The sequence below is a fragment of the Cervus canadensis genome, chromosome 32 (assembly GCF_019320065.1).
Source record: "Cervus canadensis isolate Bull #8, Minnesota chromosome 32, ASM1932006v1, whole genome shotgun sequence".
NCBI classification, from domain to species: Eukaryota; Metazoa; Chordata; class Mammalia; order Artiodactyla; family Cervidae; genus Cervus; species Cervus canadensis.
Window position 1 is genome coordinate 22230089 of NC_057417.1, and position 26352 is coordinate 22256440.

The window sequence follows — 26352 nt, forward strand, 5'->3', positions numbered from 1 at the left end:
AATGTAATGGTGTGTGTGTGTGTGTGTGAATCACTTAGTTGTGTCCAACTCTCTGCGACCCCATGAACTGTAGCCCACCAGGTCTCTCTGTCCTTGGGATTCTCCAGGCCAGAATACTAGAGTGGGTCGCCATTTCCTTCTCCAAATGGAATGGTGTGGGTGGTGCTTTTCACCACAAATATGAAGACACGTAAGTGGTCCTGCTCCTCGGGAACTTCTCTGGGTCTGCCTGTCACTGCTCAGCCTGCAGATATCTGGAGTGAGTGCTTTCAGCCGCCACATCATTCCAATTTGTTTCCTTAAGGATGTTGTTTTTTCAGAGTTGTGAGGAAAGAACACGGTGCTGGTGATAAATGGGGTGGGGGTCGTGCTGGTAGGAGAAGGTGGCAGAGAGCTGTGGTATGAGGGAAAATGAAACATCTTGAGACAGTTCAGGGGCAAGTGCGACCAGGAATCAGGTCCAGGGGGGTCGCCGGTGGACAGGAGTGTGGCGTGATGTGAAGTAGCCCATGCAGAGTGGGAGCCCCTGAGGGGCAGCTGCTGGAGACCAGCCCACTGCTGGGTACGTGCTTTGTCACTCAGTCGTGTCCGACTCTTTGCAACCCCATGTGTTGTAGCCCAACAGGCTCCTCTGTTCATGGGGACTCTCCAGGCAAGAATACTGGAGTGGGTTGCCATGCCCTCCTCCAGGGGATCTTCCCAACCCAGGGATCGAACCCAGGTCTCCCTCATTGCAGGTGGATTCTTTACCCTCTGAGCCACCAGGGAAGGCCCCGGTTCACTGGGGCCGGTTTCTACCTGTTGCAGCCGTGTCACGATGAAGGCTTGGGCTCTGTAGTTGGCTCAGGAAGTAACCCATACTGCCCACTCTGAGGATTTTGTTTGGCTAAGAAGAGAATTTTTACAAGAAAATACTTTGTTAATTAAAAGCTGTAATGTGAACATACAGAGAAAGTATTAGTGAAGGCCGAGTGATGACCTGTGACAGTCACGCTTTCATTTCCTTTCCAGACCAAATCCCTCCTTAGCATATTGTGCTTTATTATTGCTGAATAATCAATGTTAAGTGAAAATGGCTCAGTCATGTCTGACTCTTTGCGACCCCATAGGGTATACAGTCTATGAAATTCTCCAGGCCAGAATACTGGAGTGGGTAGCCTTTCCCTTCTCTAGGGGATCTTCCTAACCCAGGGATCGAACCGAGGTTTCCTGCACTGCAGGCAGAATCTTTACCAGCTGAGCTATGAGGGAAGCCCAAGAATACTGGAGTGGGTAACCTATCCCTTCTGCAGGGGATCTTCCCGATCCAGGAATCGAACCAAGGTCTCCTGCATTGCAGGTAATTCCTTTCCAGCTGAATCTCAAGGGAAGCCCAAGTACAAAGCATAATCTGCGCCACCCAGGAATCTTGCATGATAACTACTACACCAGCGGCATGGCTAAATCAATTAAACTATTTTCCAAAGCCATTGTCATGAATATAAGATCTTACCTAAAACCCCTGCTTCAGTGAATTAAGGTAAATATTAAAAATAAATTCCTCTGAATTAGCCACTATCTTGGTTATTCATATAATTCGTCCATCATAAACAGTATTTAAAGTGAAGTAAAGTTCATATTTATGGCTAATTTGACTTATGAATAAATCATTTTTGTGTGTTTTTAATACATTTGGGCAAGTTCAGTACAGTTTTCCAACTATGCTTTCTTAAAGATTTTTTAAACTACTGTTTGCTTTTTTTTTATTCAGCTAAAACCCGAACTCAGTTTATATGAATTCTGTAAATCATTGGGCTAATAGAGAAGATTCTTTAGTTTATTGAAATTAAGCTGGGTTGCCTCTAGTTTATGTTCAGCTAAGGTCATCTCAGTGTAGTGTACAGTAGTCTTTGAACAGCCATCTGGAGTGGAGGGTTTTGCAGAACTCATCTGCATTTTTGGCCCCCTCTCAGCTCTGCCATCTGTAGGGTCATGATCACTCTGCTTTGCCCATTGTGAGCTTTTCGTTTAAAGTCTTTCTATCCCCTCCAGTCTGTGTATGTGTGTGTCTCAGAGAGAGCATCTTTTAAAATTTTAGTTATTCTCTACTTAGTAGCAGCATATCTAGACTATTCAAATCTTTTTTTCAAGTAAGTTTGATTTCTTAGGTATTTAGAGAGCCTACAAAGTTAAGATATTCCTTATTATTGAAAATTAGTCATTACTCGCTTATCACTATGTAACTTACCAGTCAAAGAAATTAATTATGGAACTTTTGGGTCTTAGATGCTTGGGCTGTCAGGTAGAATTCAAAAGAGTTAAAAATCAATTTATCTTAATGTGTTTGTACTGAATGAGAAAATCTCTGTAGGGGTAGATACATGTATATATCTACATGTATATATGTGTGTGTGTATATATATATGTATTTCTACAAATGTATTTTCATTTTGGCATGATTCTGTGTTTATATTGGGTTGGCCAAGAAGTTTGTTTGAGTTTTCCCATAACATGTGAAAAACTTGAACGAACTTTTTGGCCAACCCAATACACATCCACATACAAAATATATTACAAAGTGATCTCTTTAGAGAATAATTTGAAAGGATTCCCTATCTGACCCTTTACAGAAAGTTTACCAGCCTCAGGTTTCCCTGATAGCTCAGTGGATAAAGAATCTGCCTGCAATGCAGGAGACCCCAGTTCCATTCCTGGGTCAGAAAGATCCACTGGAGAAGGCATAGGCTACCCACTCCAGTATTCTTGGGCTTCTCTTGTGGCTCAGCTGGTAAAGAATCCGCCTGCAGTGTGGGAGACCTGGGTTCAATCCCTGGGTTGGGAAGATCCCTTGGAGAAGGGAAAGGCTACCTACTCCAGTATTCTGGCCTGGAGAATTCCATGAAATGTATCGTCCATGGGGTTGCAAAGAGTTGGACACGACTGAGCAACTTTCACTTTCTTACCAATCTCAAATCTAAACTATACTAGAAGTGGGAGCTCATTTTATTTCCCCAGTCAGTAAATTATTCATTGAATTTTTGTGGGTGTCAGCTATGCCCTCATTATTATAATCCCATGACAGTCAGTCTCTTATACTGCATGAGTGAATCTGATTGGAAAGGCACACTATCAGGTGAAAAGTATCATCGTGAGTAGACTGTGCAGATGGCGATGTAGCAGAAAGCACAGGTACCCACGCCCCCAGCTTTGTCAGAGTGCAGAGAGCCGTGGCCTGGGAATCCCCGTGCTATTTTTGTCACTTGCTACTTGTATGAGCTTCTAAGCCAATTTTATCATCTTTGTATTACTTTTTCTTCACTTTAAAATATAGATTGGATTGGCTTGTATTGGTTTGAAAGTGTGTTAGTTTGCTCAGTCATGTACGGTTTCTTTATGACCCCATGAACTGTAGCCCGCCAGGTTCCTCTGTCCATGGAATTCTCCATGCAAGAATGCTGGAGTGGGTAGACATTCCCTTCTCCAAGGGATCTCCCCAACCCAGGGATTGAACCTGGGTCTCCTGCATTGCAGGCAGATTCTTTACCGTTTGAGCCACCAGGGAAGCCCTGGATTGGTTTGTTGGGTGACCTCTAGAAGCGTGTCTGGGTCTGAAGCTCTTAATCTGTGACATCTGAATAGGCCCATAACTGTCTCTGTTTCCACAGGGTGTTACCTACTGTGGAGAGAGTTCGGCGAGCAGTCTTACCATGGCCAACGTGCCCTGGCATGAGGAGGTGGTGCGCTTTGTCTGTGAGTTGGTGGATCTGATCCCTGACTATGAAATCGCTTGTGAACACGAGCATTCCAACTGTCTTCTAATAGCTCACAAGAAGGTAAGAACAGCTCAGGTATGCGTTCTTCCATCACCCTTGTCCTTCTTGCTCCCTTCTCTTTTCTCTTTATTTTTCCCCTCGCCTTATTATAGTGAAAGTCTACTTGTTGGCTACCTTTCCTATAATGAACTTTAAGAAAACCCCGAATTCTGTCTGTTGGACTCATAAACCCTCTTTTCTGTGTGAGATTGCTTCATTTTCAGCCCTCACTCAGGCACTTGAAGTGCCTTCTGGCTTGTAACTGGTGCATCCTGAGATACAAAACAAAACACCCTTGTAATAACCTTTAGTCCTTTACCCAGAATGACAAGGGAAAGCTAAAATAGTAAACAACCCTCATATGACGGTTTTTGACTGTCAAAAGAAATATTGAGGTGTTTATCAAATTTTAGATCACTTTGAATCCCGGCCTCTGCAGAAATGTTTCTGGGACTTTGGTTTTCCTTTTTCCTTTTTAGTGTTTTTAGTACACAGAAAAAGTACCTAAATTTAATGTATTTTTTTAAAGTAAATAATGCCTAGCAAAGGAAAAATTCAGTTTTTGCTAGAGGTAGGCTCTTAAAAAGAAAAAAAATACCCAATCAGAAGTCCAGTGTTAGAGTAGCGTAGCAATCATACTGATATGCCCTTACTGAAATATTTATACAGAAATAATATAGTGTCTTGGGTTTGATTCACAATGGTATTAGGTGAGAAGTATGTGGGTGTGTTGATGGGCTGAGGGCTTTTGAGGCTAACTGATGGATACATAGAGGCTCATTTTACTTCTCTGCTTAGTTTTCTGTTCACACTCTCCTTTTTTTAAAAAAAGTGGACATTGTTAAACCTTGAAAACATTATTCTAGATGCAAAATGGACACAAAAGGCCACATGATATATGATTCTGTTTATATGAAATGTCCAGACAGATCAATCCTTAGAGTCAGAACGTGGTTTAGTGGTTGATGGGGGCTGGGGGAAGAGCAGGTCGGAAAGTAACTGCTAATAGGTATGGGATTTATTTTTGGGTTATGAAAATATTCTGGAATTACATAGTAGTGTTGCTTGCACAACTTTGTGGCTGTATGAAAAGCCACTGAATTGTATACTTTAAAAGTTGAATTTTATGGTTTGTGAATTATATCACAATAAGGATAAATTAATACCAAAAAGATTAAAGAATGGGCTTACCTTTTCTTATAAAAATGTTTTTTATGCGAGTCAAGTCAGGCTTCATTAATTCCAACATGAGTCTCACTTTTTCCTCCCTACAACCTAAGTGGCTTCCAGAACAGCTTCATAGGTTAGTGATATTTAATAATATTAGAAGTGCTCAATTAAAATGTCACTTGATCTAGGCTCAAACAAACAGGAGGTTAAAAGGCCCTCATGTCTTAGTTGCAGTGAGATTATCTATATCTGACCTAATGATCTGTCAAACTTAAATATTTAGACAGAAGAATGTGTTCTGGGAGTATCAGGGAACAAAGAAATAAAAGCCGCCTAGTATTTGAAATGTTCATTAAAGTAGCTGCAAAGACAGTTAACTTACAAAGTAAATCTTAAAAAATTAAAGCCAAAAACCAGAATTTTATTTTCTAGCTTTTTAATCACTGTTTCTTTTTCAGGTAAGATAGTACCTTTAAAAAAATTACTTGATTGGAGGGGCAGTGCCCTGGAAATAGTTCTGACAATGGTGGCAAAGTTCTCTCTTCCTCCCTTAAGTCTGGTCTTCACACCATAGCCAAAGAAGTCTTTGTAGAGCGTAGATCTCTTACTGCTTTTGATTGACCTCCCATTGCTTTTAGTATGAAAATTAAAATCGTGTAATGTGGCCCCCAGCATCCTGAGCGATCAGTCTCTGTCTGCCTCTCCAGCTTCTTCTGGAACCCCTCTTCCTTCCCTTTCTGCACTTTTTTCCTTTTCTCAGCCATAGTAAGTCTTAGTTTTGCTCCAGGTAGGCTGGGAATTGTATACTTTTTCTATTCTTTTAGTGGATGTACTAAAGATTACTATTAACATGCATTCTGTACATAATTATTTTGAACTGCTGTCCTGTATTGCCTGATTGTTTTCTTCTCTCCTCCATTCAATTAAGCCTCTCTAAACTTCATCTCGAAACTGACACTAATAATACTGACTTTAGATGTTATTGTTAAGATTAAAGCTAATATATTTGAAGTACTCAGAAGGGAATCTAAAATAAAATCAGCAGTTCGTAAATAATAGTTGTTACTGATGCTTTTATTGGCCTGTGCCTATCCACAGGGAGCCCTCAGAAGATGGCCAAGCAAATTACTGAAATCTAGTGTGATAAATGCAACAACAGACATAGGTAGAAAGTACAGGCCAGACAGAAGAGAGAGTCTGAGATTGACCTTCATTGTTTTCTTTAATGTGTGTTGAATATCCAGACGTGTCAGGCACTGTGTTGACATAAAGATGAGTTTAAAGAAAAGATCCCTGCCTTAGAGAATGGTCTACCAAAAAAGACAAACGTCTAAACAAATAAATGCCCACAAATTATTTTAGATCAATGATGAAAGATTAGAATGGAGCCCAAAGGAGAGCATACTTGGGACTATGGTACTATCAGGAGAGATTTCACAGAGGAGTTGCTGTTTGATTGGGTCTTAAATGATGGCCAAGATGTGGTCCATGAGGAAGTGTGGAGCCCTGGCACATTGGAACAACTCCAAAGTAGTTTGGTGGGGCAGGAGATGAAGAGAAGGGCTAAAAGGAGCAGGGGTGATTTGGCAGGGGCAAGATCACTGATGGCATTGAATGATATCCTAAATGTGCTTTTTTCCATATGGTATGGGCAGGCACCAAAGAGTTTTAAGTAGGGGAGTGACACAATCAGATTGGAATTGCAGAAAAATTTCTCTAGCAACATTATAAAGGATGAATAGCAAGACAGAGAAACCAGTTAAAACGGGTTGTGAAACTCCAGCAGTCTGAGGGCTAAATGCTGAGGGTCTGAAACAAATTGGTGTGAAGGGGAAGAGTGGGGAGGAGGTGGTCTTGGGGAAGTACTGAGTGAGGGCTATTACATTAAAGAGTCTGCAGAGTCAAGCGTGACTCCCTGGTTTCTGACTTCGGTATGTGGGTGATAGTGACTGTGAACTTCACTGAGGTCGTACTGTTTGCATATTGCTTTTTATTGGTTTGTTCGCGGACCTAGGGTAGGGAGTGGATAAGTTCACTGCAGTATCAGCAAGCAATTCCAGTAGAATATAGATATCAGATGATGTAGTCAACAAGTTGTGCTTAGAAAGCACGTCAGTGAGAGAGGTGGTCAAGGTGAGAACTCCAGTGTGCTCACCCTGAGGTGTCTGTACCCCAGCACAGAGCGCTCTCACTTTCTTTTTTTTCCCCCATTTATTTTTATTAGTTGGAGGCTAATTATTTTACAATATTGTAGTGGTTTTTGCCATACATTGACATGAATCAGCCATGGATTTACATGTATTCCCCATCCCCATCCCCCCTCCCGCCTCCCTCTCCATCCCATCCCTCCGGGTCTTCCCAGTGCACCAGCCCTGAGCACTTGTCTCATGCATCCAACCTGGGCTGGTGATCTGTTTTATCCTTGATAGTATACTTGTTTCAATGCTATTCTCTCAGAACATCCCACCCTTGCCTTCTCCCACAGAGTCTAAAAGTCTGTTCTGTACATCTGTGTCTCTTTCTGTTTTGCATATAGGGTTATTATCATTTTTTTAAAATTCCATATGTATGCATTAGTATACTGTATTGGTCTTTATCTTTCTGGCTTACTTCACTCTGTATAATGGGCTCCAGTTTCATCCATCTCATTAGAACTGATTCAAATGAATTCTTTTTAATGGCTGAGTAATATTCCATGGTGTATATGTACCACAGCTTCCTTACCAATTCGTCTGCTGATGGGCATCTAGGTTGCTTCCATGTCCTGGCTATTATAAACAGTGCTGTGATGAACATTTGGGTACATGTGTCTCTTTCAGATCTGATTTCCTTGGTGTGTATGCCCAGGAGTGGGATTGCTGGGTCATATGGCAGTTCTGTTTCCAGTTTTTTAAGGAATCTCCACACTCTTCTCCATAGTGGCTGTACTAGTTTGCATTCCCACCAACAGTGTAAGAGGGTTCCCCTTTCTCCACACCCTCTCCAGCATTTATTGCTTGTAGACTTTTGGATAGCAGCCACTCTGACTGGCGTGTAATGATACCTCATTGAGGTTTTGATTTGCATTTCTCTGACAATGAGTGATGTTGAGCATCTTTTCATGTGTTTGTTAGCCATCTGTATGTCTTCTTTGGAGAAATGTCTGTTTAGTTCTTTGGCCCATTTTTTGATTGGGTCATTTATTTTTCTGGAATTGAGCTGCAGGAGTTGCTTGTATATTTTTGAGATTAATCCTTTGTCTGTTTTTTCATTTGCTATTATTTTCTCCCATTCTGAAGGCTTTCTTTTCACCTTGCTTATAGTTTCCTTTGTTGTGCAAAAGCTTTTAAGTTTCATTAGGTCCCATTTGTTTATTTTTGCTTTTATTTCCAATATTCTGGGAGGTGGGTCATAGAGGATCTTGCTGTGATTTATGTCGGAGAGTGTTTTGCCTATGTTCTCCTCTAGGAGTTTTATAGTTTCTGGTCTTACATTTAGATCTTTAATCCATTTTGAGTTTATTTTTGTGTATGGTGTTAGAAAGTGTTCTAGTTTCATTCTTTTACAAGTGGTTGACCAGTTTTCCCAGCACCACTTGTTAAAGAGGTTGTCTTTTTTCCATTGTATATCCTTGCCTCCTTTGTCAAAGATAAGGTGTCCGTAGGTTCGTGGATTTATCTCTGGGCTTTCTATTCTGTTCCATTGATCTATATTTCTGTCTTTGTGCCAGTACCATACTGTCTTGATGACTGTGGCTTTGTAGTAGAGCCTGAAGTCAGGCAGGTTGATTCCTCCGGTTCCATTCTTCTTTCTCAAGATTGCTTTGGCTATTCGAGGTTTTTTGTATTTCCATACAAATTGTGAAATTCTTTGGTCTAGTTCTGTGAAGAATACCGTTGGTAGCTTGATAGGGATTGCATTGAATCTATAGATTGCTTTGGGTAGTATACTCATTTTCACAATATTGATTCTTCCAATCCATGAACACGGTATATTTCTCCATCTATTTGTGTCCTCTTTGATTTCTTTCATCAGTGTTTCCTAGTTTTCTATGTATAGGTCTTTTGTTTCTTTAGGTAGATATACTCCTAAGTATTTTATTCTTTTTGTTGCAATGGTGAATTGTATTGTTTCCTTAACTTCTCTTTCTGTTTTCTCATTGTTAGTGTATAGGAATGCAAGGGATTTCTGTGTGTTAATTTTATATCCTGCAACTTTACTATATTCATTGATTAGCTCTAGTAATTTTCTGGTCACTTTCTCGTTCATAGTTCCCTAGTGCCTCAGTAACTTCTCCACAAGAACCATAGGTTGAAAGAAAGAACCAACAGTTCCATCTATTAGGACATAATTGAAAGAAACGTAGCATAACCTAATGTTGAAACTGTGAACTCTCTCATGCTACTGGTTGACATGGTACCCAGCAGATATCCAGTATCACTGCCCTTCCCTCCAGAGTTTAAAATATTCTGGTGAGTATTCTGCACTCATGTCTTGCAAGACACCACTCTAAGGAAACAACACAGACACCCATCCAAAGGGAAATAGAAATCTCATTTGGATTGTTCCCCATGATGTATTTATTTTTTGGTGCTTCTTTTCTTTTACATTGTTGGTATTGAAGTGTGCAGACCTCATAATTTTCCAATTACTTCCTATTCTCTGTTCTTAGGGTAGTGCCTAGTGTAAGAGATGAAAATATAACTTCTTATGAAGTAGCCACTTCTCACACTTGTTGGAGTGGCTCTTTCTTTTGACTTACAAGCTAGGAAGGGTCACTTGAAACCAGAAAGGTCAGAATCATCAACAGCTGTTTATCATTCCCTATTTTCTCAGGAGAGTGCTCCGTTTCTGTTTGTAATCCTAGGGCTTCAGAACAGGAGGATAAGCTGCAGTTGCATTGCTGTTGTTTTACTGTAATACCAGAAGACAGCCAGAGAAGAGATTGGAATATCATGTCCTTTTATTTTGAAATGATTACAGATTCATGGAAAACTGCAAAAATAGTCCAGAAACACTCATGTACCTGTTACCTGCTTTACCCTGGCGATATAAATATCTCTCATGAGTAAAGGACATTGTCACAACCAGGAAGCAGACAACAGCCAACCAGGAAATAGACATGAATGCAATCAGCAAACCTTATTCTGATTTCACCAGTTTTCAACACCTTCATTTGTGTTGTTTTCAAGACAAATTCATTTGCCATTTTATCACATGTAGATTCACCTAATCACCACCACCATCAAGTTACAAAACTAGTCTGTTGCCACAAAGATCCTTATACCCCTTTTGGGTCCAACCTACCCTCCATCCCCAACTACCTATAAGCCCTGTCAACCACTAACCCATTTTCTATCTTTATAATTTTATGATCTTGGGAATCACATATAAATAAAATCATGAAAATGTGACTTTTTGAGATCAACATTTTCACTCATCATAATACCCTTGAGTTCCATGTGACTCACTGCACATGTTAGTAGTTTATTCCTTTTTTATTGCTGAGTAACATTCCATGGTAAGGATGATGTACCATGGTTTGTTTAACCATTTAACTGTTAAAGGTTTTTCCCTGTTTTGGGCTGTTACCATTTCAGCTGCTTTGAACATTCTTGTACAGGTTTTTGTGTAGACATAAGTTTTTGTTTCTCAGGGCTAAATGCACAGGAATGTAATTTCTAGGTCATATAGTTAGTGTATGTTGTAGGTTTTCTTAAAAAAAAAAAAAAAAAAAGTCAAACTATTTTATAGACTGGCTGTATGTTATTTTACAGGTTTCCCAAGTGGCTCAGTGGTAAAGAACCTGTCTGCTAAGCAGGAGATGCAGGTTTGATCCCTGGGTTGGCAATATGCCCTGGAGGAGGAAATGACAACCCACTCCAGTACTCTTGCCTGGGAAATCCTGTGGGCAGAGGAGCCTGGTGGGCTACAGTCCATGAAGTCATAAGATTCGGACACAATTTAGTAACTAAACAACAACAAAATGCTGTTTTCCATTTCTGCCAGCCGTACATGAAAAATCCAGATTTTTTGCATTCTACCCAGCATCTAGTATTGTCATTTTTTAGGTTAGCTGTTCTAACAGGTTTGTCATGATCTCACTGGATCTTAATTATTGACATCATGAACATGATATGTCTCTAAATATAGACCTTTGATTTTGTTAAAAATCATTTTATAGTTTTTAGCATGTAAGTCCTGTACTTTGTTAGATTTATGTAAAGAAAGTGAAAGTTGCTCAGTCCTGTCCGACTCTTTGCAACCCCATGGACTATACAGTCCATGGAATTCTCCAGGCCAGAATACTGGAGTGGGTAGCCTTTTCCTTCTTCAGGGGATCTTCCCAACCCAGGGATCGAACCCAGGTTCTCCACATTGCAGGCAGATTCTTTACCAGCTGAACCACAAGGGAAGCCCAAGAATACTGGAGTGGGTAGTATATTCCTTCTCCAGCAGATCTTCCTGACCCAGGAATCAAACTGGAGTCTGCTGCACTGCAGGTGAATTCTTTGCCAAATGAGCTATCAGGGAAGCCCTAGATTTATACCTAAGTATTTTTCTGTTTTAGCAATTATAAATGGTATTATGTTTTTAATTTCAGTTGCACATGTTGATTGAATTCTGTAAAAATAGGATTAATTTTATAACCCTAGCCAATCTGCCTTCTTATCTCCACCTTTCAGCGTCTTCTTATATTTGTTTTATATATAATATCTAGGGGTTCTAGCTACAGAAATACAGTTCTCATCTGGAACCAGAAGTCTTATGACTACACAGTTTTGACATTTATACTTTTTATTTTACTATCTCCCCAGTGAATAGTAATACCAGTACACCTGGCACTATTTGTTATTAGATTATTTCCATGTAAACTCACTTTCTTTTCTTATCTTTAAAGTGTCACCCAGTGTGGTTGCACAGCTGTGTCTGTTGTGTTACTGGAAGATTTTTTTCTGAAACTTGTATAAAAAGATCTTTTTCTAATCTTAATCAGATCCCATCAAATCCCATTTAATAACTAGGCTAGCAATTTACAGATGAATGCCTTTTTAAGGGTACTAAAAGCAGAGTTATAACCAAAAGACAAACAAAGGAAAGAAATGGAAAAAAGGACAAAAACAAAATCCACAAAACAAATCATTTAGTCTACAAATAATTTAGAGTGGGCACTGACAATTCAACATCCTCATTGTTTATGTTGCCAGCTCCCAGTTTATTATTTCTCTGCTGTAGTTTTGAAACACGTGACATCTTATAGAGTGTGTAGGAGAAAAGCCGAAACATTTATTTGATTTTAATGGCCTTTACAATCAAGTCCTTTCAGCTTCATTTCATGCCTACTCCTGGGGCCTTGACAAGGCACTGCCATATTATTTCCTTCCTCTTACCTGTTTGCCCAACTAAGGTTTCTCTACTGCTAGACCTCCTCTCCTTATCTCACTTCACCTGGTAAACTTCTGCTCTTTAAAACTATAAAACAAACCTCCTTGGGGACCACTTCTTTCAGAGCTGTGTGCCCATCTATAATGCTGTTTTCTCTAAGAAGCCAAGGTTCCTGAACGCAAGGACTGTCATTCCCAGCACTTCCTAGAGTACTTAGGTTCTTAGTGTTTGTTTAGTGAATTAGCAAACTCTTTACCTTCATTTTCTCTCCTTATTCATCATCTTGCCTTCTGAAAATCAGAGATACTGTCCCATCTTCCTTGCTAATTTTGGTACCTATTTCCCTTCTTCCTTATCATTTATATACTGACTCAGTCATTCAATGAGTATTTATTCTACCGAGTTTGCTATTTTATAGGTCATCAGTAACCTGCTAGTTGTTAAATCCAGTTGTTTTCCGTTTACCATTATTTTTTTTCCTGCAGCAGGAAATTGATGCCCTCTTGTATTTTTGAAAGTCTCTCCTGCCTACTTGACTGTACTTTTCTGATTCTAGTAAAGTTGGCTAGTAAAAATATGAACATTGCCAGAAAGTGCAGCATTTCTTTCTTTACCAATTTCAAAAATTTGAAATTCTCTCTGAGCCAGGAAAGCTCAAAATATAAGGTGAATCTTTAAAAAAAAAAAAAGAAAAAAATCTAGAGTGATCCCAAGCACTGGTTGACTGTAAATAGATGACCTTTCAAGATCCTGCATTAAATTTGTAAGATTTTCACAACATGAAATAGCCTCTAGAGAGTCTGTTATAATTTGTACCCTGCCCATTCCCAGAATACTCAGTGGTCATTTGCAGTGCAGTGATCTTGTCACTGCCATATGTTCCACTACATGCAAAGAATTTTTTTTTTAATTCTACTAGTGGAATTTTTTTAAATGGATGATTGTTTTTTAATATCTTTATAGAACAGTTTTATCATTTAGAAGCAATGTTTAGGCTAAACATAAAGGAGTTTCTGCTATTGATAAGAAGTTGCTTCTTAAACTAGGTGGAAGAATAGGTGGGTACTTCATAAAGTTGAGTGAATGTCTCTGACTTTGAACAAAGGAAAGATAAAAGAGACTCACATTAAGATCAGTACGTCAGCATATGCTGGTTCCAGGGTTGAGCTGGAGAGACACAGAGAGGACTATAATTTCCCACAGGAGATCATTGGCAGGAGGAGGGTCAACCTGGCTGTGTGCTTTGGAAGGGTCAGGAGGGCTCAGCTGGAATAAGGAGGCACAGTCAGCCCTATGTTTCTGGGTTTCCAGCCTCACAACTTATATAAATGTACCCATGATCCTGTCAGTCTGCAAACTAGTAAGACCATAATGAGTCCAATACACTTTGATCATTTTAGTTCACAAACTGTGAAGTTCTTTCAGCATATTGGCAATACCCCATTAGAGAGGATCACTGCCTATGAAAACCAAGTTGTGGGTTGTATGCACAGCTTGCAGAATCTACATAGCATTGCTTTAAAACTAATTCTTAATTGTTTTAAAGAACAGGCTTTATATTTTAGTAGTTCAAAATTTGCAGAAAAATTGAGAAGATAGCACAGAGAGCTATTATATACCCTGAATTTGCCTATTATTAACATCTTTTTTTTTTTAATTTTATTTTATTTTTTTTTTTATTTTTTATTTTTTTTTTTATTATTAACATCTTATATTGGTATAGAACACATGTATTACAATCAGTGAACTAATACTGACACATCGTTATTAACTGAAGTCCATAGTTTAGATTTTCTTAGGTTTTACTTAATGTCCTTCTGTCCTAGGATCCCATCCAGGATAACACATTACATTTAGTTGTCATGTTTCTTTATATACCCCTTGGCTATGGCAGTTTCTCAGACTTTCTTTAATTTGATGACTTTGGCAACTTTGAGGAGTACTCATGAGTATTTTGCAGGATGCACCACTACTGAAATGTGTCCAGTGTTTTTCTCATAAGACTTGCATTGTAGGTTTTTAGGAGGAAGATCACAGAAGTAAAGTGCCATTTTTATCACATCATGTCAAGCTCCCTTGATTTTGACCTTGATCCGCAAGCTGTGGTAGTGTTTGTGAGGTTTCTCCACTGTAAAATTACTCTTCCCTCTCCTTTTCTATAGGAAAACTATTCTTTCCCCTCTTTCCTTTGGAAGGAAGCCTATGTTCAGCCCGTATCAAAGGAGTGAAAGTTAAATATATGCACAAATTATTTGGAATTCTTCTACATAGGTTTGTCTTTTCTTCCTATTTATTAATTTATTCAATCAGTGATTTTTATATCACTGTAGACTCGTGGGTACTTATTTTATAACTTTGGGTTGTTATCCAATTCAGCTTAATTACTTTTGCCCACCTTGTTCTAGCTTTGGCCACTAGTAGTTCTTTTAGTTGGTTCCAGTGTTTCTTTTATCCCCATTAATGTGTGTGTTTGGGGGTGTGTGTGGGGCGTGAGGGGTGGTGGGGTGGGGAAGGAGTTTTTGTTCATTTTGATCACTTTCCTTTCTGGTGCTTCAGGAAACTCCAGGCTCATCTTGTATATTTCCTGCCTCAGTCCCAGAGTCAGCCATTTTTCTCAGGAGCTGTGGCTTCTTTTCTTGGAGAATGGTGCTAGAAATCAGAAGGTGAAGGTGTGCCATTGTTGGGGATGTTGTTTGTTTTAGGCCCTCTTAGATGACAGAGCAAGGAAATAATATATGTGTATATATGTATACACTAACTTTTGTATATACACATGTAGGAAACTATTTCTATATGTACCTTTTGTGTCTGTATTCAGCTGAATGTACTGTTGTCTCAAACTCTTATTACCATATAACTCATTCTGGTGTCCTCTCCCTGCATATTTGTAAATTCACACCTCCAAGAGCGAGAATCTAATGCTAGCTCCTATTATCAGTCAGCTATTTACTTAATTGTTCAATTTCAGCAGACATATATGGCAGTAACAAAATTTTTAACCCTAGCATACAATGTTTGTATGTAGTTTCTTTTGCCTTTAGTCTTACAGGCTCCACTTATTTTCAAAATTACTTAGGTCAGTACCCTTTCCACTCCCTTCCCTTCACTGAAGTTGTTTCACTAATTTGTAATTTAGTTAGATGCTCTTGTCACAGTCTGTACCTCTTCCTGGTTTCCCCTGACCTCCTAAATGATTTTTTAAACTTAAACCACATACTTTAAGATTCAGTATTTATGCTATAAAGTCCTATAGGTTTTGAAAAGCACATATTATCATGAAAACGTGATTGAACATCTTTCCTTATGCTTGTTTGTCATCTGTATATCTTTGGATAGGTGGTCAGATCTTTTGCCCATTTTTAAGTTTGGCTAGTTGTTTTGTTATTGTTGAATTTTAAGAGTTTTAAAATGTATTTTGAATATAAGTCATTTATCAGATATGTTTTGCAAATATTTTCTCCCAATCTACATAACTTGACTCTTCATTCTCATAACTGTACCTTTCTCAGAACAAAATGTTTCTCATTTTAATAAAGTCCAGCTTATCAGTTTTTCTTTTATGGTTCACGTGATCAGCAAATAGAGACAATTTTACTTCCTCCTTTCCAATTTTGACACCTTTTATTTTTTTCTTGCCTGATTGCTCTGCCTAGGACTTCTGGTTCTGTACTGAGTAGAGTGGTGAGAATAAGCATCCTTGTTTTGTTCCTGATCTTAGCAGAGGCGCTTTCTGCCTTTTGCCATTGATTATAGGCTTGCCTGGTATGGCCTTTATTATGTTGAAATATATTTCTTCTCTTCCTAATTTGCTAAGAGTTTTTTTCATGAATGAATGTTGAATTTTATCAGATGCTTTTTTTCTGTGTCTTTTGAGATGGTCTTACAACTTTCAAACATACCTTAGACCTAAACATAAAATATAACACTGTGAAATTTCTAGAAGATAACAAAGGGCATTATTCCCTTCTTCCCTCCCTCTCTCTTCTTTTGCGTCTTTATTTTCAAAACCACTTGTTATGGCTACTGTAGCCCCCATTTAGCTCAAGCTAACTTGATTGAATCAAGCCAACGCGACTTGATTCAATCTCAAGTGCCAAATTCTCAAGAGAGGTCTTGCCTATGTATAAAATTGTATCATCTCTGAAGAGATAATTTTACTTCTTCATTTCTTGTTTGGATACATTTTTTCCTTTTTCTTGCCTAATTGCTCTGTTTAGTACTTTTACATATGTCTGCCTATTGATCTAATTGATTTATTGTGTTGATCAAATTCTTTTTTAAAAAAATTAATTGTATTTATTTTTAGCTGTGCTGGGTCTTTGTTGTGGCATGTGGGCTTTCTCTAGTTGTGGCGAGCAGTGGCTACTCTCTGGTTGCAGTGCACAGGCTTCTCGTTGCGGTGGCTTCTCTTGGGTAGCATGGGCTCTAGGACATGGGCTCAGTAGTTGTGCACAGACTTGGTTGCCTTGCAGCAACTTGTGGAATCTTCCTAGACCAGGGATTGAACCTACGTCCCCTGCATTGGCAGGTGGATTCTTAATCGTTGTATTACCAGGGAAGTCCAAGTCCTTTGTTTCTGTAGTTATCGTTTGTTTGGTTGTTCTGTACACTATTGAGTATGAGATATTAAAGTCCCCAACTATTACTGTAGAACGGTCTATTCCTCCCTTCAATTCTGTCAATATCTGCTTCATATATTTTGATGATCTGTGATTAGGTACATAAATGTTTGTAATTGTTACACTGTCTTGCTATATTGAACCTTTTACTGATATATAATGTCTTTGTCTCCTGTAACCTTTTTGATTTGATCTATTTTGTGTGATATTAGTGTAGCCACCTCTACTTCCTTTTGGTTACTGTTGGCATGGAATAGCATCTTTCATCCTTTGCCTTCCAACCTACTTGTGTCATTGGATATAAAGTAAAGCTCTTGTAAACAGCATATAGTTGGGTTATGGGTTTTTTTAATCCATTTCTCCAATCTCTTGTTTTTTGATTGGAGAGTTTAATCCATTTACACCTCTGATCAGAAGCAGCAGTTAATGGTCAGAAGACTGATATCCAGTGTTTGAAGGACAGAGTCCTCAATGCCCATTCTGTCTCCCACAGGTTGCATGCAGGCTGCTCCACAGCTGCCTGCTATGGGTGGGGGGGCCTGTCTAAACTGAAATTGACTGAAATTAGCTGCAATTTACAGTTCAAACTTTCCCCTCAGACTTACAAACTTTCAATAGACTTCAGAGTTCCTAAATAGTCATGTCAGACAAGATTCTGCCAGTATAATTTTTGTCTGGGTTGAGAGAAGTATTCTTAATGGTTCCTACGCCACCATCTTCCCTGAATCCTGTACTGTTATGTTTTAAAAGTTTATACTTAGTTTAATTCTGAAATTAATTGACATTGCTGCACCCCTTCAACGTAATACAAGGAGTTACTAGTACTCTTCCCTGCAGTTAATGCATATATTGATGAATCTATGTAAATCTTATTTGCAGCCTAATTTTTACTCCTGGGTGTGGTTTCCTTCTTGATGACATAAGTGGTAAACTTAGTCTTTTTTCCCTCTGAAACATCTTTATTTCATTTTGCCCTTGCATGAGGTATTTCCTTTCAGCACTTTAAAAGTGTCATTTTGTTGTCTTCCAGCATAATCTTTCCATTATCTTGTAGCATCTTTCACCATCAGTGAGCTGTCTGGTGTCATTCCTTAGTATCTGCTGATAAACTCAACAACCAGTAACATTTATTAAGGTCACTTTGATTACACTATGCATGCATTAATTCATTGAATCCTTACAAAAATCTTATGAGTCATGCTATTTTTCCTCATATTCCAAAGGAAGAATCTCAGGCTAAGAAAGTACAAATCTTGGCCAAGCACAAATAGGGCGCAGTTAGAATTCAATTCCATATCTTTCAAAATACAAAGCCTACTTTTTAAAAAAATTATTTATTTTTGGCTGTGTCAGGTCCTGGTTGCATCAGGAGTGATCTTCATTGTGGCACACAGGCTCCCCAGTTATGGCGCGTGGGCTCAGAATTGTATCATGCAGGCTTAGTTGACCCATGGCATGTGAGATCTTAGTTCCACGATCAGGGATTGAACCCCCATCCCCTGCACTCGAAGGTGGATTCTTAACCACTGGACCATCTGAGAAGTCCCACAAAGCCTACTTTGGACCACTATATTATGCTGTCTCTCAAATGCCACAGAGCAGTCAGAACAAGGGTGGGGAAACGGAAGGGTCCCTGGGAAACAAGGTGTGGATTCCCATCCCCCACTCATCAGGCACCATCTCCTCCAAGATCATCATCACTGAAAAAGATTTTGCCGAATCTGAGGCCCTGTAAGTAATTAAGCACTGATCACAGAGGCCTCCCTCTTGGATGTATTATAAGCTCGCAGTCTGTAAAGGGAGGGGATGAAGAGCTGTCACCTCCCACACCTTCCCCTCTTGGAATAAGAAGGGAACCGTATGTCTCCATTAGGGTTTAGTGCAGTGTTTTCCTAACAAAACCTACTGACTGAATATTTCCTCCTCTGTGTTACTGTGGAACTCATTCTTATCTGAGGCCCTGAGTGTTCCGGGTAATTACTTCAGAAGAATGTCAGAGAAAATTGGCAATTTGGTGACACTACCTAGAGGACTTAGTGCTACTCCAGCAGAATGGGGGATTAAGATGAAAACTCCAGAAACTGAGTTTCCAGATAAAAATGTTTTAATTGCCCTTGGATAGATCTAGAAATCAGTTACATTGTAGTTTTACCTCCCCAAACTGTTTCCCAGGCAGCTGTGCCATGGAAGTGCTGCTTATCACCGGTAAGCTCTGAGGAAGATGGCCCAGCATCTCACTGTGGCAGGCAAGTCAGGTCACTTTGAAGCCTGTCTTTGGGATCTTGTCTTCCTCTTACCCAGAGAACAGACAATGCATTTGTATTTACAAATGCTACAACAGGTGAAAACAGAACTCGTAACTCTGGGAAATTCAGAAAGCGTTGATGTAGCACCCTTTGGTGTGTGTTGCAAAATCACTTCTCCCTCTAACTAACTACGCCTGGATTCCCTCTGCTCCTCTGGCAGAGCCCCCTTCCATCCTTCAAGCAGTGCTTTTCTAGTTGTTCCTGAGTATTACTGTATGTTTGGAGGAGCCAACTAGAAAATAATTGATACTGAAATCACATAAAAGCCCTTCTGAAGAAGTGTGAAAATGAAAGTGGTATGTGTGATTCTTATTTTTGTATCATTGTACTTTGTTCTCTGTATGTGAACTTTGAGGTGAGTTTATTTGTAATTCTGCATAGATTTGCCTCTTCCCTTACTGTTGGATTTGAAGAACTCTTGAAACTGGGTGATCTCATGTCCCTGTATACTTAACCTTAAATTTTGTGATTTGAGGTTTCATTCCTCTATTTAGGCAGCTCTGTCTTTCGGCTTTATTTGTGTGCCAGTCATACTAAAATTTGCTCTTTTAGCTTCTGCCTTTTGAGTGGAACACTTTGACTTTGTCTGAGCTGTTATTCAATGTGATTATTCTCAGATTGTTTTGAGAAGGGGTATGTGTCATGAAGTTTTGTCTTAGGACTCTTATGGCTCAATGTTAATTTAAGAGTGACCTGCGGTTATAGACTGAAGGTTTATGTCCCTTGAAAATTCCTGTGTTGAAGTCCTAAGTGTGGCCTTATTTGAGATGGAGTCTCTAAGGAAGCAGTGAAGGTTAAATGAGGTCATAAGGGTGAGTCCCTGATCTGGTGGGTTGGTGTCTTTATTAGTGGAGACACCAGAGCACCCCCACCCCAACCCCGTCCCATGGAACCTTAGTGGAGTAGATGGCATGTGGAACCTTAGTGAGAAGGGGGCTATCGGCTGGAACTTTCACCTTAGAATTCTAGCATCCAGAACTATGAGGAAATAAATTTTTATGATTTAGGACACCCAATCTGTGTTATTTTGTTACACAGCCAGGCAAACTAATACACTCAACCTTTTGTTACATTTACTTGATCTTCTAGTTTGTTTTCTTAGACATTGGCAATGTAAGAAGAGTTGTCAGTTGTCAGATGTTAGGTTATAATTGTCATATCCTTGCAACTCATTTCTTCCTTTTTGAGACCTGGTAAAGTTTTATAGTTAGAAGAGACCATATCTTCAAACTGTAATAGGAGTTAGGAAATCAGTGCAGTAGGTTGCAGCTGGCAGTTTTTTAAATGAAATACATTGCCTATGGTTTTATGAAAGTTGTATTTCCAGAGTATGTGTGTGTGACTGTGTGTACTAGATCAATATATAAAATGTGTTTCTTACTGTAGGTTGTGGCAAAAGATTTTAAATCTGTTGCTCTAATCTAAGATAATCTTTTAGATGCTCTTAAAATATCCGTGGCAGGTGATTATTGCTAGAATTTGAAGGAAAAGGAGGACCAGGATTGTGGACTCTGAGGGTTCAGAATTCTGACCTAGAGATCTGAACCCCAAAAGGGAAAGATACAGGGCAGAGGAGAATAAGTTCGGTATATTCATGAAACCAGTAGTCTTGGGAGGGTGAGGATGGGTGGGGTGACTATAAAGGCCAGCATAATGTGCTCTTGTTGGACGAGTTCAGGGTACAGTGAGGTTCTGTGGCAGAGGACTGTCATGGTCATCCAAAGGGATTCAGGAGGACTTCGCAGAGCAAAGGACATTTATGAAGAGACTTGGTTGTTTAGTCACTAAGTCATGTCTAACTTGTGAGACTCCATGGACTGTAGCCCACCAGGCTCCTCTGTCCATGGGATTTCCCAGGCAGGGTTACTGGAGTGGGTTGCCATTTCCTCCTACAGGGGATCTTCCCAACCCAGGGATTGAACCCAAATCTCCTGCATTACAGGCAGATTCTTTACTGCTGAGCCACCAGGGAAGCCAGCTTGAGTCTTAAGTCGGCGTTAATTAGACAGACAGAACAGCATGGGGGTCACATGAAGGGGTAGGTAGTTCATTGAACAGCTTCCAGTGGAGATTAGATATTTAGACCGTATGTCCTAGGTAGCAGGGCTCCATTCTGCTGTAAACATAGTCATCTCAGGCAGTCTGCAGAAGCTGGCAGCAGCCAAAACTGGACTCAGACAATCAATCAGCTGGCAGACTGTTGCCGAGTCCTAGAAGCGAGGACCTGCCTTAGGGCAGTGCCAGGATGTGGCTGTGCAAATGCAGCGAAGGAAGAATCAATGAGGCCTGACCATGTTTGGGGTGTAAGAGGCCAGGGAAGGGAGGGGCACCTTTGGCTCATTTTGGGTTTCAGCACCCAGGGAAAACAGTCATTACTTTCCTAGCAGTAGAGAACATTCAAGAGCAGTCAGCCTTGGGAGGGAAAGTGATGGGGAGATATGGATCTTACATCTTGAGTTGTAGAATTCATAGAGCTCTTAGGGCAGCTTTTCAAGGAATGGCCTTATTAGAAGAGCATTTCTCATGGTTCATAGGTAAAGTTTTCCATTTGTTTGGCTTTTTTTGTTTTCTTTAGAAAGCCCCCAACTGTTGGGTAAAATATTAGATGTTATTTAAATTCAGCAGGTTTTATTATTCTAAATCCAGGAAGCTATATATTTTCAATATTTTTCTCAACTAGAACATGAAATTGTTACTTACCTTGACTCATAATCAGGTTTTTAAAAGAGAAGGTGGCAAAACAAGGATTTGTCTGTTTATAAATCAGGTATCAATGTATTATACATTTACATGATGAAATGCCAGGTGGTTGCTTTGAATTAAAAGCCTTCGCAATTCAATTTTTACCTCCTTCAGAGCCTCCTCAACACACTCTGTTTTCTTTATTCGTGGTCATTATTCTACAGTGACTTTTGAGAAGCAGTTTCTTAAAAAGAGTACAAATTGGATTATTCCTCTTTATTGAATTGAAATTCTTAACTAGGCTTTCCATTAATGAACTATGGTATCCATGTTAGGCGAAAAAGGCTAGTTGGATTCATTAAAGTAGTGTTTCGGAATTGGAGTCATCAATGAAAGTTTCCCTAACAACTCAAGCAAAATTTAGTAACAACCATGAAAATTCATACGAGGGAAAAAGTGGCAACAAGAGGAATTTGAATTACACATGATAATGCCAAAAAATTTCATTAATCTTCTTTCAGTGATACTGCTCAAGATAAACTTGACTTTCAGTTTGGGGATGTATTCTTTATTTAGTGATTGGGTCTTCCAGGCCCAGCATGGCAGTGGTCCTAAGGAAAAAGAAACTCCCCTTTGACGGTTTATAGAACATTCTGCTTTGATATGGAACCGTGTCTGGAGCGTGAAAGAATTTTCTTTAACATGATAAGGAGAAAAGATCAGGCTCGTTTTTGATGTTCCGATACTTACTTGACAGTCTTTACAGCTATTTTCAGTTCTGACCTGACTCCTTTTTTTCTTGCTAGTTTAAGATTGGCAGAGAATGGTGGACGTGGATCGATTACAGCCGCTTCCAGGAGCTTATTCAGGAATATGAAGATAGTGGCGGATCAAAAACTTTCAGCGCAAAGGATTATATGGCCAAAACGCCTCACTGGGCCTTATTTGGTGCCAACGAAAGAGGCTTTGATCCCAAGGATACCAGATATCAGAGAAAGAACAAATCAAAGGATATTTCTGGATGTTGAGATCGTCTGAATTTAGGATACCGAAGGACACGAACCGATGGCAACAGAAGGTTCTCAGACTCCACTGTGATTTTTTTTCCAAGGACAGGTTACGCAAATAATATTTCACATAGAGAAGGGTGTGAGGCAGAACACGGGGATGCAAGTCTTGTCCCAAGGCTCAGGAGAGAGCAGCCACACTGGAGTGCCTGGGAGTTGGCCTCACTGTCTCTTTCCAGAATTCAGTCCCTTTTCTGAATTTACTTCTGAAAGAAAACCATCTTGATGGGCAAGTCCATGAGCATGATTAGTTTTGAATTACAACTAGGAGGACTCGCTGGGATGCCATCCATGGGAGTGTTGTACAGTGTGAATTTCTGTTTCTCTTCCCTCATCGTGGGCTGTTGGTCTTCTGTTGATTGTACTACCTTGAGGTCCACGTGTCTGCTCTCTGTGAGATCTCCATCCCTTTCTTACGTCTGATGATAACACCTCCTGAAAGTAATTTAAATTGTCATCATTCTCAATTACTTTAAATACCACATAGATTTCTTGGAAGTTTTGCTTAGTTCCAAGCCTTTAGAAATTGAATCAGATCTAAAACTGTACTAGATTTCATTGTTCCCGTAGAGATTGCCAGAGAAGGTAGCATGTGAGCTGGAGTAGAGTAAAATCTTCTGTAAGGGGAATTGTCACGTGATGTCACTGGATAGTTAGTCTCACACACTGTGAAACTAGTACAGTTTGCTTTTGCTTTGAAAAGTCAGCGTGTAAACTCATCACTACCCTTCTCGAAGGTTTCCGTCTTCTTTCACTCTTGTGCCCTCGCTACTTCCTGCCATGTGTTTTTTTAAGGCTCAATTTTTTTTTCTAGTTGAAAACATCACTAAATACTCAGTGATTTTTTACAGTATTAGTTTTTTAAAAGTTCCTTTATCCTAAAAATCTAATAAATATCTTTTGTAAAGACTTGGACCACACATTTTCTCTTGAGAGCTTATTTTAAAGATGCTTCTAGTCCTGTGTCTCTAAGCCCCATCAGACCCACCCCCCACCCCCCGCACCCATATATTCTCCCTGTATCCTCTGCTGAACTTCATTATGATATAATCTACCTACTCATTTAGTTGAAAACCGGGCACTGTATTTATATCTGAGTGATAGAGTCAAAACATGTCTCTCTGTTGTGCCATACGGTGAAATCTGATGTTCTTTGTCAGCCCACCACATCCTCACATCCCATGTTCCGTTAACTCCTGAGACAGACAAGGGACGGGAGTGATCCAGGCCAGTGAGGCAAGATCTCAGTGAAGCTCGGATGTGTTAGTGGTCATTGAGCAGAGATGGAAAATCACTGTGAAGTAGAGCAGCGCTATGTGGTCAGCGCTCATGCTGTGGGGCACACAGATTGGCTGTTGTCTGTGACAGTCAGCTGAGCACACAGCTCTTGGAAACACTTCAGGGGCTACTGTGAGGAGCAGGGCAGGTGGCAGGGCCTGTTTGACTTTGGACTGTCCCTCAGCCTCCTTTTCAGCCGGGCACCTCTGCTTTTATTTTTTCATGCATTGAGGTTCTGCTCACAATTTAATTTGAACGAAAATATTGTTGCTGCAAAGGGAAAACATACAACAAACCTCTCACCTCCTGAATGAACCCTCCTGATGCCATTAGCTTTAAGTACATAAATGAGCAGTTTTTCTCCCTCTGCCATCCAGGAAGTGTTTGCTTTATATTTTTAAAAGATAGCATGGCATATTAATCCTGGTTCACAGACACAGCAGAGAAATTTAAATGCCTAGGGGAAAAAAATACAGTAGAATCCGTGTGAAAAAAAATTCAGTGTTTGCTGAGCAGTATTCGAGTAGAAAAGATGGGAAGTTTGAATGTTCTTAGAAGGTAAGCTGCTTAGAAAATAGCATTCTAGATGTCCAGTGGAAGTTCTTGTTGGAGTTTGAGCCAATGATTCCTACATTCTGCTGAAAAAAACAGCCAATAAAAATAGTTACAAAATTCTAGAAAAATCATTATTCAAGGAAAATCCCTTTGCAAGATATTAAATCATGTTGTCTAAAATAATTAAAACAACATGAAACAAGAAATCAACTTCCAAAATGACAAGAGTAAGAACCTCAGTGAACTCACTCTCCCTCTAAAACAGTGAAAATACGGGCCAAAAAACTAAAACCAGTGAACTGTAGCGTGTGTGCTTACTCAGTCATTTCCAACTCTTTGTGACCCCAGGACTGTAGCCCACCAGGCTCCTCTGTCCATGGGATTTTCCAGGCAAGAATACTGGAGTGGGTTGCCATTTCCTCCTCCAGGGAATCTTTTGGACCCAGGGATCAAACCTGTGTTTCCTGCATTGGCAGGTGGATTCTTTACCACTGCACTACCTGGGAAGCCCATGAACTGTAGAATTCTTGACAGTTTAACCAAAGCTTCACCATGAGCTGAAAATCATCTGTTAAGAGAAACTACTGAACCTCAATGAAAATTAACAGTTTACTTCTCATCAGAAAGCATAGAGGCCAGAAGACAGTGGGATGATGTCTTTAAAAAGCTGGAAGAAAAGACTTCCTACCAGAAATTCTATATCTAGCTAGATTTTCCTTCAAAATTAAAGAAGAAATTAAGACATTTCCAGATAAGCATGAAGTAAGAATTCATCACCAGCAGACCTGCCTACAAGGAGGAGTCCTCAGGCCTTAACAAATGTATGTTAGCCACTAACTTGAAACCATGCGAAGAAAGAGCATTGGTGAAAGTACCTATGTAAGTTTTATAAAAGACAATATAAGTGTATTTTTGTTTGTAACTCTCCTGTCTGTTTTATAAGACAACTGTGTAAAGCAATATTTATAAAAACTGGGTTAATGGACTTAGAATGTATAAAGATGTAATTTGTATGATAGTCATAGCACAAGAGGAGTGTGGGGGGGAACCAAGGTATACTGGAGCAAGTCTTGATTACGCACTGTTGAAATTGAGTATGTTTCCAAAATGAATTGTTTTAAGATGCTAATTGTAATCTCTAGAATGGCCATAAGAATAAATTTTAAAAATTACAGAAAAAAATTTTCTTTTGCTTCCAGTTTCAATGTGTGGATTTTTAACCCTCACACCAAACAATTTTCCAGTACCAGCTTCAGCTTAATTCTGACATTGTCTGCCTGGAGGTAGCATCAGATCCCACAGATTAAGTGCCCAGCCCCCCAGCTTCAGATGCCAATCACAAGTCCACTTTGTCACCTGTGCTTCTGATCAGCTGGAAGCACAAGTATAAACTGGAGGTTCCCTTGGGTTTGATTAATGTGCTAGAGCAGCTCACAGAATTCAGAGCAACATTTTACTTACTAGATTACTGATTTATTAAAAAAGGATATAGCTCAGAAACAGCCAGATGGAAGAGATA

General features: G+C 39.6%; 1 protein-coding gene across 1 annotated transcript in view; it reads left to right on the forward strand.

The window, feature by feature from the left end:
- The window catches only part of LOC122433093 (S-adenosyl-L-methionine-dependent tRNA 4-demethylwyosine synthase TYW1), a 140801-nt gene extending 114786 nt beyond the window's left edge, over positions 1–26015 (forward strand). The window contains exons 15-16 of the mRNA XM_043455628.1: positions 3645–3812; positions 22740–26015. Of these exons, the coding sequence (XP_043311563.1) occupies positions 3645–3812; positions 22740–22961 (390 nt within the window). The 3' untranslated portion in view covers positions 22962–26015. The remainder of the gene's footprint in view (positions 1–3644; positions 3813–22739) is intronic.
- Positions 26016–26352: the final 337 nt, after the last annotated feature.